Source organism: Otolemur garnettii, unplaced genomic scaffold, assembly GCF_000181295.1.
Source record: "Otolemur garnettii isolate 467f Iridium unplaced genomic scaffold, OtoGar3 scaffold00002, whole genome shotgun sequence".
Classification (NCBI taxonomy): domain Eukaryota; kingdom Metazoa; phylum Chordata; class Mammalia; order Primates; family Galagidae; genus Otolemur; species Otolemur garnettii.
This window is the reverse complement of record NW_003852397.1, coordinates 12,733,003-12,749,317: the sequence shown is the minus strand read 5'-3', so window position 1 is coordinate 12,749,317 and position 16,315 is coordinate 12,733,003. Positions and strand designations below refer to the sequence as shown.

The window sequence follows — 16,315 nt, the reverse complement described above, 5'->3', positions numbered from 1 at the left end:
CTTGGCAGCAAAATTAATGATTTTCATATTTGCTTCTTCAAATTCTTCTATATTTACAATTTTTCTTCAATCAATATGTGTTACTTTGATGACACAATGAACAAAAATGGATGTTATTTTAAAATATATTTTTAAAGTGAAATAATACCTACTGTGTTTGGCAAAGAAAAGTATCTTAAAATAAAAAATACCTAATAAAATAAAGCTCAAAATTCCATAACAATATCAAATAAGCACATTGAAAAGAATTCTTGCCTTTAGAAAGCAGCTTTCTAAATTTCTGTGTTGCTGTTAGCTGTTGATCAACATTATTAGAAAAAATCATCTGAACCATATCTGTAGTAATGACTTCTTCCTAAAACACACAAAACATAATTAACATGAAAATATTTTGTATGAATAATATTTGGTGTATATAATATCACTGAAATATTGTTGAGGTATAATTTGAAAACTATTTTTGTAAAATATACCTCTGGAATGGGTACAGTGGAACTGATATCCGGATCTTGTATTGGACTTTCTAGCATAGACTCATCATTTCTGGGTAAAGAGACATTTCTGCGTTTGAACAACTGCAAAAAAGAGAAATCAGTTTACACATTAAATCAATCCATAAAACATCCAATTGCCATAAAATTCCATTGACACAAGAAAGTAGTAATTTTATAATTTAAAATTCTGAATATTTTTGTACTTCCCAATCATTATTCCAGGCAGATCTAAACTATTTATGAAAACTCAAAACTTTCCAGGCTAGGCTAGTTTTTGTCCTGCGCAGACTCCTTTGGATCATTTTCAATCCCTTGTCTTTTACCAATGGCCAGCCACACATTTACATTTTACAACATTTGAAAATGCATATATTCCCACACCAGATTATGAAAGGTCTAAGAATTTTTCTAAGAAAATCTTAATTAAAAAGCAAATCTGTGGTTCGGTGCCTGTGGCTCAAGTGGCTAAGGCGTCAGCCACTTACACCTAAGCTGGCGGTTGGAATCCAGCCCAGGCCTGCCAAATAACAAAGATGGCTGCAACCAAAAAATAGCCAGGCATTGTGGCAGGGGCCTGTAGTCTCAGCTACTTGGGAGGCAGAGGCAGGAGAATCACTTAAGCTCAAGAGTTGGAGGTTGCTGTGAGCTGTGATCCCACCGCACTCTACCCAAGGCAACCGCTTGAGGCTCTGTCTCAAAAAAAAGCAAATCTGTTAACATAGGAGAGCGAACGTGGTATATTAAGAGTTAGTATTAAATAAGATATGTTTAGCAAGAGATAGAAAAGAATCCTCAAGAAAGACAGCCCTATGCTTATTATCTCAGGAATAGATAAAAATTAAAGGAAAAAAAGAGCAAGGAAATGAGGTAAGGTTACTAATGAAGATTTATAGGTATAGCTGAATCTCTTTATCTGTCAGTTCTGTATCCCAAGATTCAACCAACCTCAGATCATAGAATATTTGAGAAATAAAAACAACAAAAAATAATAAGCCAAGCATGGTAGCACAAGCTTTGTAGGCCCAATTACTTGGGAGGCTAAGATGGGAGGATCACTTGAGCCCAGGAGTTTGAGGCCAGCCTGAGAAACACTCCAAGACCCTCTTTATTTAAAATATATGTGTGTATGTATGTGTATGTATATATATGTATATATAACAATTTAAAAAACAAATAAACACAATATAGTATAACTCACCTACATAGCATTTATCCTGTATTAAGTATTAAAAATAATCTAGAGATAATTTAAAGTATACAGGAGAATGTGTGCAGGTCATATGCAAATACTAGCCATTTTAAAGAAGGGACTTGAACATTAACAAATTTTGGTAACCAAATATACTAAATTTGGTAACCCAGGGGTCCTGGGACCATCTACCCTATGGATACCAAAGGATGACTACATATTTCCTAGATCCAAATTTAAGGAAAAACATCAGGCGATATTATTTTAAATAGTTAAATAAATACTTCTTTTCTTCAATCTGTACATACTTCTCCTAATTATTCAACAAGATTTGTTTTCAGTATCTATTATACTAGATTAAGGACTGTGCTGGATACTATCGACAGGAAGATGACAAGTCATAATTACATTTCTGAAGCACACCTACTTGCTTTGTTGCTAGTCCTTTTCACACATCAGTTTTAATTTGTATATGTAAGCATCAAACGCTCCTATTTATAAATACTCCTAAATTCACGGATATCTTGGAATGAAAAATGTTGAGATGTACTCTTAAACGATTTTCTATTCTTTTTTTTTTTTTGAGGCAGAGCCTCAAGCTGTCCCCCTGGGTAGAGTGCCAGAGTGCCGTAGCATCACAGCTCACAGCAACCTCCAACTCCTGGGCTCAGGTGATTCTCCTGCCTCCGCCTCCCAAGTAGCTGGGACTACAGGCGCCCACCACAATGCCCGGCTGTTTTTTGGTTGCAGCTGTCATTATTGTTTGGCGGGTCTGGGCTGGATTCGAACCCACCAGCTCAGGTGTATGTGGCTGGCGCCTTAGCCACTTAAGTCACAGGCACCAAGCCTGATTTTTCTATTCTTTATGTCATATGTGCAATGTATAAACAGGGAAGGCTAAAAGATATGGCTGATTACAGGAGGAACAGTATGAGTAGCATTGGAAGATGACTACAATTAACTTAGGGGCAAGAGCTATGAAAACCATAAAATAGCACATAAATATAATTCATATTTTTTAGGAGGCAAATTTTATAATGACAAATAGAAACAATCTAAACAGATTTAAGAATAAAAATTTCTTTGCTCTGAGGTAGAACTATGATTATATTAAAGGTTCATTAATAAATCAGAAAAACCACACTTCTCAGTGACTAAAAATAGCAAAGGATTCAGATTCATGACTCTGCAATTATATTATACCTGGAATTTAATACAGAATAGATGTAGCTATATTTAATTTCCTAATTTTCCACTTAAAATTATCTAAAAATTAGCAATAATTATTAAACATCTAAGATCCCTATATACTTTTTTTTTTTGTTAAACAAAATTAAATACTTAAAAACACCTACCTGTTCTTCCCTTTTTTGTTTTCGAAGCTGTATTCCTTCTTCTTCTCTGCGTCTACGCATCTCTTGAGGATTCAGGGCTTTATTCTTATAACTTTTCATTCTATAGTTATCCTTTCCTGGACTAGCCATGGCATCTTAAGGGAAGGAGAGAAGAAAATAGACTGATAACTCTCAAAACAATGCAAGATATTTACTATAGGACAACTAAATCCAGCTTCTCTGATTAAACTGACCAACAAAACCCATTCTGAAAATTATGTACAAAGAGTAACTGCTGGATACTATAGATAGGAAGATGACAAGTCATAATTACATTTCTAGAAACAACTCTCATATCAAGAATGGAGCAAAATGTCCAAATATTTTAGAAATAACATATTAAATGAATATTTCTGGTTTAAACACAAAGTTATTACCCTATTTTACTGATTCTAAGGTACACCAACCTTCCCCACCCCTCTATCCACCCACAATATTTTAACCTTTCTGAAGTATCTTATAATGACTGTCAGTCAGAAAACAACCAGCAGAGAGGTATCTCATTTTTAAAATCTTTTAAAGTTTCTCATTTTTAAATATGGTACTAGGCTTCAATAAATATACCTCAAATATTCATTTGGGTCTGGCTTCTTTCATTTAAGGTACTGTCTTTAGAACTATGCCACAAGGATCATGGCTTCAATTATGACTGCAATACCAGTTTTCAGTACTCTGTTATAGTTATTTTCAAATACTAAAGTACATGTATACTTTATTTTTAGATAGTTCTATTATAAATATATTTTAAAATATTAACATTTATGCAAACATTTTAAGTATATATATAAAATACTGTATATAAATATACAATTTTACATTTGAAATTCATGTATTACTTTTACTTTTTCAAGCTGCTGCCCTGGGTAGAGTGCCGTGGCATCACAGCTCACAACAACCTGAAAATCTTAGGCTCAAGTGATTCTCTTGCCTCAGCCTCCCAAGTAGATCTGACGACAGGCACCCACCACAATGCCCAGCTATTATTAGAGATGAGGTCTAGCTCTAGCTCAGGCTGGTCTTGAACCTGTGAGCTCAAGCAATCTGCCACCACAGCCTCCCTGAGTGCTGGGGTTACAGAGGTGAGCCACCATGCCTAGTCTTTAGTTTTACTTTTAGAAAGTAAATTATAAACTTTTAAATAATTACCACCATGGGTATTTTTATATTATTTGATATTAATACCAAAGCAGTGATATTACAATGTGTTCTAGATTTATGTATCAAGAAAAAGCAATCAGTCTAAAGAAGGATTTCTATTCGAATTTAACATGAGAGATAAGTATCTAGTATGTTAGTCTAATAAATTCGGAGGACATAACCATATCCAACAAGGGACAATACTGTGATCAATTAACTTATGAAGTAAACACAAAAGGTTGGTTTCTATCTGCCATGGCTGATTTAGAAGAAATAAATTAATGAGTTGCCAAATTTTATTGTATTTTATTGTAAAATACAATAAAAATAAATACATTAAAAATGCATTAAGTACATTAAAAATAAATACAATAAAATTGTATTTTATTGTATAATTCAATAAAACATACTCATTAAGTCCTGTGAGGACATAGAAGACATGGCAACTGAGTACCTGAGCCGCAGAGAGCTCTACAAACTTCAGTTATTTTATGTTAAAGGATAAGAAGGAATTTGCCAGGGAAGAAAATGGAAAGAGAAATGGGAAGAAACAATCATTTTAAGCAGTGGAAAAACAGTAGAGCCTTCATAGCTGACCACCTCCTTACACTGACCACCTCCAATTAACCTAATTTTCAACTCTGGACATGCACCACATGTATGTATCAGTACAATAGTACAATATGTTGACCATCTCTATATATTAACCAGTTTGTTACAGTCCCTTGGGTGGTCAACTTACAAAGATTCTACTGTACATGCAAAGTTTTTAAAGAAGTCTGACATAACCAAAGAACAGTAAGAAATTCAATGCACCTGAACAAGAGGGTCAAGAAATAAAGCTATAAAGATAAGTAAGAACACATATGGTTCCAATAACCCATTTCAGAAATTTGGGCTTAATCCTAAGGAACAGAATTAAAGAAATGAAGGACAAACCTGTTTCAAATTGTCTACTGAGTAATAAGAGAGATAATGAAAACTTGAACTAAGTAAGTAGCTACACTGGAAATATAGAAGACAGGATGGATTCCAGAAACATTTCTGAAGTTAATTCATTGAGAATTAGAGGTCAAATGAATGTAAAAGATATGTGATAGGAAGAAAGGGGAAGTAGGATAACTCCATGACTTTTAGCTTAACTTAAGCTATTTCAGTATTTTCAAATACTCAAGACAGGTAACACAGCCAGAAGATGAGAGCAGTGGTTATTCTGTTTGCCTGCTGGCTTGTTTCTGAGAGAATAATGGTGAATTTAGTTAAGTTTATTTTTTAATTTACATTCAGTAAAAATCACTCTTTTAGTATACAGTTCTATAAATTTAATAAATGCAACCATCACAATCAAGACATACAACTGTTCCTTCATGTCCAGAAAACTCCTTTGTGCTTCTCCTACTGGCAGCCCCTTCCTTTAACACATGGCAACCACTGATTTGTTCTCCATTCCTACTGTTCTGCCTTTTGCTGAATTTCACATAAATGGAATCATAGAGTAGTCTTTTGAATCTGCAGTATTTGAGAATCATCCATGTTGCTGACATCTATCAATCGCTTGTCTTACTGCTGAATAGTATTCCACTGTATGGGAATACCCCAGTTCATCCAGTTGAAAAATATTTGGGTGGTCTTCATCTTGGGGTGGTTACAAACACATTTACCATAAACATTTATGTACATATCTATATAGGTGTTTGTGAAAACATAAGTGTTCATTTCTCTTAGGTAAATATTTAGAAGTAGGACTGACAGATAGTATGGTATGAGGTCTGACGATTAAGTTCACAAACTTATCATAAAAAAACTGCTACAGGCTCGGCGCCTGTGGCTCAAGCGGCTAAGGCGCCAGCCACATACACCTAAGGTGGCGGGTTTGAATCCCCAGCCCGGGCCCGCCAAACAACAATAATGGCTGCAACCAAAAAATGGCCAGGTATTGTGGCGGGCGCCTGTAGTCCCAGCTACTTGGGAGGCTGAGGCAGGAGACTCGCTTGAGCCCAGGAGTTGGAGGTTGCTGTGAGTGTGATGCCATGGCACTCTACCCAGGGGGATAGCTTGAGGCTCCGTTCTCAAAAAAAAAAAAACAAACCTGCTACATACCTCACTGTAGAATATCACTGTGGTCACTTTCAAAGTACTGCCCCTTGACAAGCTATGCACCGATGCCAGCACCTAGTCCATCCTTTAAAGCATTTTTGGAAATCTTTTTCTACAATGATCATCAGAGCTGTCGTTGTATCATCCTTGATGTCCTGAATGTCATCAAACTGTCTCCCTTTCAATATTTCCTTTTATCTTCAATTAAAGAAAACATCATTAGGGGCCAGATGGGGGGAAGGGTGTTCGAATATAGTTATTTGTTCACTGGCTAAAAACTACCTTACAGAATGCCATGTGAACTGGTACACTGTCATGATGCAAGAGGCACACCTTTCTCACCTCAAGATTTTCAGTTAAGATTTTCAATTTTTCTCTATTGATGTCTGCTTGGTCTGCTATGCTTCTCACAGTCAGCCAATGATTGCGACACACAATTCAACCAATTTGTGCAAAGTTTTCATCAGTTCTGCTTGTTATTGACCTCTCTGACCTCTCTTCATTAGTGACGCTTTGTCTCACCTCAGAAAAAAATGTATCCATTTGAACACCACTGTTTTATTCAGGGCATTAGCCCCACAAACTTGGACTAACCTGTCCTTGATTTCATTTATCCTCCCGCTAAGTTTAACAAGAAATTTACAAATGTTTGTTTCACTGCTCTGATTCAAGCTCCAACATTCTCACAACAGCACAGGGAAACACAACCACAATAATGAATGTCACTTTTGGTTGACAAAAGCAAGATACTGCCATACAGATGTGAGACACTAATATATGAAGTTATGAAACCTTACAGAGATGACTGTGCTATCACCATAAGTGCATAGTGACAAGTTCATAAACTTTATTGTCATACTTCAGACCAGATATGTTCACTTTATTAGAAACTGTCACTGCTTTCCAATTGACTGCAACATCCTGCACTCACATGAGCAATATATGAGAGTTCCAGATGCTTTGTATCCTGTCTCTACTTAGTATTGTCAAGATTTATGTTGTTGGTAATTGTAGCCATTTTAATAGATGTATAAGGACTTTAGTTTTAAACATGTTAAATTTATAGTATTCAGGGTACACATGGGAGGCTCTGATTTATAGATGGTTAAAAATATGGATCAGAACTCAGAACAGGAGTACGACTGCTTATAGAGCTACAAAACAAAGATAATCAAAAGAGAATCTTGACGATACTTATATTTTAGTGGACAAAGGCAAGAGAAAAAAATACATCAGAGAAGTAGGAGAATCAGAAAAAAATAAAGAGTCTTAGAAAAGAAGGGAGTTCAAAAGATACTAAAGAATATTTAAGTTGTAGTAGCACTAAACACTCAATTTACTCATTCATTGATTCATCCAGCAAACCTAAGTGCCTACAACAAGCCAAGTACCATACAAGGTCTTAGATTCGATAATTAGGTCACTGGTAAAGACAGTGAGATAAATTTCACTAGCAGAGGAGCTAAATATAGAATGGAATGAGCTAAGGATTTCAGAATGATTTAATAGGTACTCTAAGCCTGTAAAGTTAACACCTGTACATTCTGGTAATTAAAATGCATTTATAATTGACTAAAATCCCTCTTTAAAATATTTAACGGATTTCAGCAATACCGTGTGCCCCTACAAACAGTTGTTAGAAATGTTTGATATAACTTTATTAATAATTATGTTTATCATTATTCTCTAATTATACATAAAAATCCTATCTCATTACTAAGAGCTTAAGCTCTTGGGGAAAAAGACAAGAGAGATCAGAGTTGATTACAGAACAAACTGGGCCTCAACATTAATTGCTAAATTATGTTCAGTAAGAATAAAATATGTTAGTTAAGTGAAATGTTTCATGGAAATAGACCTCTTATCACCCTATTTGTGGCATTTTCTATAGGCCTCTACACTTTTTTGATCACATATCAAAATGCACCTAAAATATATTTGGGTAAATTATGTATGTTAAATATGTATATAAAATATATTTGTGCACTCATCCTCAGTATATATTGAGTGGCCTATGTTTAGTGCTAGTAAAACTTAAATACTATATGTGTATTATTAATACTACCTTAATATATACTACTCTATTATAAAAATTCAAAAAAATTAACATTTTACAAATAGAATAGGTTTAAAGGTAAATAGAAGTTCTAATTATTTTCTTCCCTCCCCTGCCACACACACACTAGACAATATGTCTGACACCATTAATCCAGGCATGTACATTAAAATGGTTCAATATAAATTTGTTAACCAAATGAAATGTAGCCCAAACAACTCATATATCACTTGTTCCCTTTTCTTCTATAGTACTAACTTTCTGCTTTTTATATAACACCTGCATCCTCACTTCAGTTCCTTTAAGGAAACATTATGGCCGGGAAAAATTATCTCTGAAGGTGTGTAATCCCACAAGATTGTTTTGTTGACTGGAAAATAAGTTTACATCAAAGACTGGTGTCTCATAAATTATTTTAAATATAAGAAATGCTATTCAAACACTGTAAAGATATTGAACAATTCCTTTTCCACTCACAAACCCAGCTTTTAGAAAACTTGTGTTAAAACCGGGCACATAACTAGAATTTTTTACTACCTATTAACAATATTTCTTATAACAGTAAAGCCTTTATCTCTACGGGTGTGGGTGCCTCATTACCAAAATTACAAGACTGAACAAAGAAGAAAGTGACGACTAGAGCCTCTATAACCAAATAAGCAGTACCTAGGTCTTAAGGATAGTTTATTCTTACTTATAAAAAAAAATCGTACAGAATATGTCATTATTGAGTGTTGTAACTGACAGACAAGTCATCAGTCTTTTTTGTCTTTTACTTTAGTGTACCTAAAAACCTCAAAAGTAAATGCCAGTGACATATTCTTTTGAAGTACTACCATGCCATTTCATGGCTTTCAAATCCTTTCATCTCTTAACGCCTCACCGCTGAAACATTATTACGTGTTCGTTTTGGAACAAAGCTGCTAGAACCGTCGAACTTCGGCTTGGCAGAGTCCGGGCCGAGCACTCGGAAGCACCTGCAAGCAGGTGGAGGAGGGCAGCCGGCGGAGGTGGAGGGTGCGGCCAGCAGGCCCCTGCAATGGAACCCGCCCCTTCTCTGGGCAGTGAGTAATTTCATAAGCTGTTGGACACCGACAGCCGCTGGGTATCAGGAGTGTGTGGCAACTTCTGGCAAGACACTTTAGGAAAAAGAACTACGAAGAACCAGTGAGGCAGAACGGCGAGAGGATGAGATGGGCTGCTTTAGCGCCTTAGAACACAGCGTAGCAGTCTGAGCGACAGGCACTCTCGGCGCCTTCGCGTCTGCAAGGCAAAGGTCCGGCTGCCACGCCCCCACGACCGCTGTCGCCCCAAGAGAAATATGAAAGCCACCAGGCGAGGCCAGGTCCTGAACGCTTCGCAAAGTAAGGGGTAAATAAAAATAGTTTCCCTTCCCCCAGACGCTAGTAGCTGACACAGGGTCCAAACCAGACGTTCTCTCAACCTGGATTGTGTTACTACCACTTACCCATTAATGTGGTACGCTCCAGTGCCCAGACTTTCCAGTCTCCAGCGGCGACGTAGGTAACAGAGGGGCCGCCACTCCGTAGCGACCCCGTTCCCAACCCAAGATGGCGGCCACCTGAGCCCCTTACCCTAGACCCCGAAGCTCGGCTCCCAGAAGCCCTTGCAAGCAACGGCGGCGGCAGAGGCGTGGCCGCGCAGACTGGCCGAAGGGCTTAGAGCCGTGCTGTTTCCTAGCCCCACCCACCGAGGGAGGAGCCTGAGCCCGCGCCTGCGCCTGACTCCTTGAGTGTAGGGGGATGTCTGTTAAGGCGAGGCCGATACCCTTCCGTATGCCAGTGAGCGGTCTCTCATTCATTCACTTCTGAGGATTTGATCCGTACCAGGAACCGTTTTAGATAAAGTATCGGCGATACAACAGAGAAAGTAACTGGTAAAAATTTCAGCCTTGTGGATTTATAGAGAAACTCTCGCTTTCCTCAGGCTCAATATCTTCTTACCATATGCTCTGTTGATTTTCTTTCATGGTTTCTAATATGTTATTTATTTATAGTTTTGGGTTTTATAATACCTGTGGATGTTTGACGAAAATATAGTCATCGATATATTAGATGAATAATTTCAGATAAAGTACTTTAAATTGTAACACATACAGCCCTGTAAATCTACCCCAGAGCTCAACAAAGAGTATTGAAAGTAGACTGTATCCAGATGCAATGTAGGAACAGGCCATATACAATAAATGACACACGAAGGAATTTACCATGTGTTTGGAGGGAATGTGATGACAGACTGCTATATTTCCTAAGTTCAATAGTTAAAAAATGAACAGGAGAGAAGGGATTATTTAACTGTGGGTATGTGTGACTGAGAAGGAAAGAAAAGCTTGACAAAGGAAATCTGTATATGGCTATTGCAGCATTGGCAGAGTAGTTTTCTTGCCTTAATCACCTGGCCACCTTGTTCATTTCTTATTTTCTGTCTCCTTCTTCCGCCTTAGACACTGCTTATACAGACAGTGGTCAGACTATATATACAAATAGAATGCTAACCTACAACCTCCAGCAACCAGCCCAGGAATCAAACCTACTAGACACAGTAACCAGCCCAAGAAGCCAGACTACTATATGTAGTAACAAGTCCAGGAAGCCAAACAATAACCTGGTACTAATCTACCCCAAGTGACCAGGACTTGATTAATAACAGACAGCTTCCCCACATTTTGTCTCCACTTCCAACTTAACATTAACTAGAGAAAGCCAAATATGCACCCACCACTGAATAATTACTTAGGATGCCCTGCTTCTCTTAAATGATGAGTCCTCCTACAGCTTCTCCATGCCAACAGCCTCCAATCAGGACATATCTGAAGGCTTCCCTTTCTTCCATTATAAAGCTTCTCCACTCTTCTACATTTTTTGAGTCTTGCAAGTGATGGTGGCTGACTCCCTTGCTATTGTAAGCTTGGGATAAATTTCCCTTTGATTGCTTGCATTTGGACCATCAGCACTTGTTTCCATGCTCCTGTAGACAATTCTTGCAATCTGAACATCTCTCCCCTATGAACAGATATAGCAGAAGAGATGATAATGATGTCTCTTGGACCACTGCTCAGCAGGATCTGAGTCCCTGCTTTTCCTATCTAGGGAAGAAATGAATGAAGAGGATTGGTATCAAAATGTTGACTTCATTTATTGTATAAAATGCCAATCATAACAACTTCTGTCTCAACTCTGACCCCTAGCATCTTTCCCAACTCTTGCCTATCAAAATTAAATCTACTTTTCAGTGATTCCTCGATCCCAGAAGCAGCTGCTTCAAAAGTAAGGAGCTTATTTCCCTGTTTATTGGCTTCACTCTTTCAGAGGCCCTGATGGAAAAGGAAAAGATTCTGTCCCATTGGCTCAAAATATTTTTTCTTACTTAGGCAGATGCTATAGTCTGAATGTTTGTGCCCATCAAATCAATGTGTTGAACACCCAAAGTGTTACAGTAGGAGGTGGGGCTTTAGGGAAGTAACTAGGTCATGAGGGTGGAGCCCTAATAAATGCCATTAGTGCCTTGTAAATGAGACTGCTTTGCCCTTTCCACCTTGCCAGGCTAAAGGCACTGGCTGTGAGGAAACTGGCTATCACCAAATACCAAATCTGCCTGAGCCTTGATCTTAGTCTTCTAGCTTCCAAAAGTATGAGCCATACAGGTGTTCCTTGACTTAAACTGTGGGATTATGTCTTAATACAGCCATTATTAAGTTGAAAATATTTTAAGTAAAAAAATGCATTTAATATACCTAAGCTACTGACCATTATAAGTTAGCACAGACTACCTTAAATGTGCCCTGAACACTTATGTTAGCCTATAGTTGGGGGGGAAAGCCTATTTTACAATGAAGTTATTATAAAGAATTTTGAATTTTGATCATAGACATTACGTATTGTTATATTCTACATAAGAGTTGTTCTCAACCTTCCTAATGTTGCGGCCCTTTAATACAGTTCAACCTGACCCACAGGTTGAAAACCGCTGCTATATAAGATTAAGAATTTACCACCCTTATAGCCATGTATCCTTGCTGCTGCCATAGGTCTCATCTAACAAAACAAGATTTTCCCCCTAACATTTATTGCAGAGTATCTCTCTTTTATACATGAAAAATTTTAAATCATATACATACGAAGTCTGACAATTAAGTTTGCAAATTTGCCAACCTGCCTTATGTTGGCAGCACTGTACAAGCAAGTCAGTAATGTTTCATAACCTTGGTATATCAGTGACTCACAGTTGTGTTTGTGTCAATGTGTGGCAGTGTTTTGATGAGTAACATTCATTACTTATTTGTGTTCCCTTGAGAGAATGTTGGAGCTTGAATTAGTGCAACAAAACAAACATTCGTGAATTTCTTGTTGAAGTTGGCAAGAGTAGAAGTGAAATCAGATACATGTTAGTCCAAGTTTATGGGCATAATGTCATGAAGAAAATCACAGTGTAATTGGCATGGCTTTTAGTAAGAGTGATCACATTGTAAGGAATAGTGGTGTCTGTGAGAGGACTCTGAGTTTGAAGAGCTGGACTCCCAGGGCTTTTTTTTTTTTTTGTAAGAGCGCCAACATAGAAGAGTAGAAACATTAGCTAGAAATAGTTTCTTGTCATCCCCTGGAAGGACAAGCTTTGCAGACTCATCCATTTTTTATTCTAAAGTTACTAAACTTCCAAAGAAATTGGATCTGCTTCATATGTTGAAGAAGAAATGCTTCAGATTGAAACAAGAGTGAAATTGATTCAAGCAGCTGGAAAAGAAGGACTTATAAAATCCCTAAAGACTATTAACATAATGGAAGTCCCCATTGTTAAAATAAAAGTTGTTCTGGAAAGTTGGGTGAAAAATTAGTAAAAATGTTATTAAGGGCGAGGCACTGCTTATCCCTATAATTATAGCACTTTATGAGGCCAAGGCAAGGGAGGGGGGATTTCTTGAGCTCAGGAGTTTGAGGCCAGCCTGAACAAGAGTGAGAGCCTGTCTCTACTAAAAAAAAAAAAAAAAAATAGCCAAGCATTGTGGTGGGCATCTCTAGTCCCAGCTAGTTGGGAGACTGAGACAAGAGGATCTCTTGAGTCCAAAAGTTTGAGGTTGCTGTCACAGCACTCTACCTAGAGCAACAGAAACAAAAAATTTATTAATATGGAAATCAAAGTACACTTTGTAAAGACAGGATCAATGGAATAATTTGAAGGTTTAGATTCTCCAGAATTAAAAAATGTATTCATAGTCATGGCCTTCCAGGACTCTGTTTTTAATGCCTTATACAAGACTGACCATGGAGTTACTGGACCACCAGTTCTATTACATTGATCACAAAAAGGAGAGCCTTTGTCATTTTCATGTCACCCATTGTATTGTAAAAGTATGATGGATTCAGTACTGTGCTTTACTGGACTCAGAAAGAAAGAAGTAGTTAGATGGGTAATATTGGTCCATCATAGGAGTGGAGTAATTAGAAAAGACTTCAAAAGTTACACATTTGGTGGCAAATTGTACAAAATTGTGTATAAATGGAAAAAAATTGGTCTGGGAACTCCAATTATGAAGCCAGAATGAAATTATAAAGCTTGAAAAATGCAGAATGAACAGGATTTCTATGCAGTAATTAATGACTTTAGAAATGAATTTAAAGTTTCTCCATTTCAAGATTGTGCTTTAAGTTTTCTGGGGATTTTCAGATGAAGAGAAAATTTATATGGAAGAAATGACTGACATGCAAAGAGGTAAGAGATGAAAGATGCACTCACCATATAGTTGAAAAGAGTATAGTAAAAGAACTTCCAAGTGAACCTTCGAAGAAGCTTTATTTTGGCAAGCAAGTGTGGTTCTAGGGAAGCATTCAAATAGATGCCTGAGCCAGAAAAAAAAATATGTATTTATATGAAGAGGCAAACACCCCTGTCACTGCTTTCTCTAAGTAGTCCAAACAGCATTAGCAAAAGGTGTTGATCAAAAGAGATACTGATCAGCTTTCAAGAAAAACAGATATGTCACCTTTTTCTCCCTGTGAGTGCCTGTCAGCTGAACATTCCCTTTGTATAGGATTACAATCACATATCTCTAACACATCAAAATGTAGCATTAACTGTGGAGAAACACCAATGTTTTGTGCTATGTCTTGTAAAAATTTCACTCCACTTCCTTCAAAGCAGTCATCCAGGTAGCAAGTTGCAAAAGGGCTCTATCAGATTGGAAAATAACTGTGTAAACATACTGGCAACAATTATTCAGTTATTTCAGGTACCAGTGGAAGAGGAAAGACAAAATGGTGGGCCTATCCTTGCAACAGAAGAGATTAAGACAATTTTTGGCAGCATCCCAGATATCTTTGATGCACACGCTAAAATGAAGGATGACCTTGAAGACTATGGCTAATTGGCATGAAAGCAAAAGCATTGGTGACATTTTTCTTAAATATTCAAACGATTTGGTAAAAATCTACCCTCCCTTTATAAACTTCTTTGAAATGAGCAAGGAAATTATTAAATTATTAAATGTGAAAAGCAGAAACCAAGATTTCATGCTTTTTTCAAGATAAGCCAAGCCAAACCAGAATGTGGATGGCAAAACCTTGTCGAACAATTTAGTTGTCCAATACAGAGGTTACTCTGTGTTGCATTACTTTTAAATGATCTTAAGAAGCATACAGCTGGTGAAAATTCTGACAAAAACACTTCACAAAAAGCTATTGGATCACTAAAAGAAGTAATGACACACATATTTAATACAGGTAAGAGAAAAACAGAACTCAAAAGCAAATTTTTGATGTTGTTTATGAAGATGGTTGCTGGGATAACTCTCTTCCTCTTCAATGACTGCCTAGAGATAGCAAGAAAACAGCATAAGATTATTGGCACTTTTAAGAGTCCTCATGGTCATACTGGACCCCCAGCCTCTCTTAAGCACCTTCATCTAATGCCTCTTTATCAGATTGAGAAGGTGCTGGACAAAAGAGAGATAGAAAATTGCCATCATGCTTTTGGCTTGCTTGTGAGGCCACCAACACCAAAGAACAGGCAAATGTACTGCTCAGTTTCCAGATGACATCAGATGAACTTCCAAAAGAAAACTGGCTAAAGATGCTATATTGACATGTAGCCAACATAATTTGTAAAGCTCATGTGAGATAATTTACACTGCAGATCCAGAATCCTTTGAAGCAAATACAAAAGATATGGACAGTATATTGAGCAGAGCATCTAGAGCAATAAATTGGACTCAAAAAAAAAAAAGGTTACAAGAGCATTTCATTTTTCCTTTCTCCAAAACTCCAAAAAGAGCTCTACAAAGGGCTCTTATGACATCCCATAGCTCCAGGGAGGGAAGAAGCCTTACCAGCCTACTTCCATCATCATTACCAGGTATCCCACCTGCCCACCTTGTCAGCTTTCTTTCCTTCTTTGAGGGAGAAGTCATACTTTAAGTAGATCTACAATTTATTTAATATGAAGCTTTTAAAAATCTTAAATTAGAGAAATATATAAACACTTCATACTCAAATACCTTTCACTTTAGTGATACTTGTAATTAGCACTTGCTAAAAGCTGGAAAGAAGATAAGTAACACTAAACTATGCTATTTGATTTTCTTCTTGAAAAAGTAAGGTTTATCTCTTAAATTTTTCAAGTTAATTCATGTAAACAATTATATTGATTTTGATGTAATTTATCTCTTTGTTCAAATTCCTTATTTGAAGACCAATAATTCAGGTTATTCATGATGTCAATAGTATTGCAACCCTAATACAGCAAATAAATTTTATTTGGTGGATGCCAAATACTGCTGAGAGTGTATTTGTGTGGTGTCCAGGAATGAATTTATGGAAATAGATAGATATTGTTGCATCTCAAGTTCTGCAGAGTTTAATGATACTGCAGTACTTACTGGCTTTACAAAACTTGCATTAGATTCCTGATTAATATTGGGGTCTTGTTTCACATGCAC

At 36.9% G+C, this 16,315-nt stretch overlaps 1 protein-coding gene and 1 pseudogene across 2 annotated transcripts in view; one reads left to right on the top strand and one right to left on the bottom strand.

The window, feature by feature from the left end:
- KPNA5 (karyopherin subunit alpha 5) overlaps positions 1-9,995 on the bottom strand; it is a 49,252-nt gene extending 39,257 nt beyond the window's left edge. The window contains exons 1-4 of one of the 2 annotated variants that reach the window (XM_023513307.1): positions 9,836-9,995; positions 3,039-3,172; positions 474-575; positions 256-355 (exon numbers count right to left, since the gene is read on the bottom strand). In XM_023513307.1, coding sequence (XP_023369075.1) covers positions 256-355; positions 474-575; positions 3,039-3,172; positions 9,836-9,839 — 340 coding nt within the window. In that variant the 5' untranslated portion in view covers positions 9,840-9,995. Of the gene's footprint in view, positions 1-255; positions 356-473; positions 576-3,038; positions 3,173-6,314; positions 6,423-9,835 lie in introns of those variants that run through there. The other variant, XM_012805295.2, reaches the window with a different exon arrangement.
- A 2,830-nt stretch (positions 9,996-12,825) lies between these two features.
- On the top strand, positions 12,826-15,820 carry LOC100945825 (annotated as a pseudogene).
- Positions 15,821-16,315: the final 495 nt, after the last annotated feature.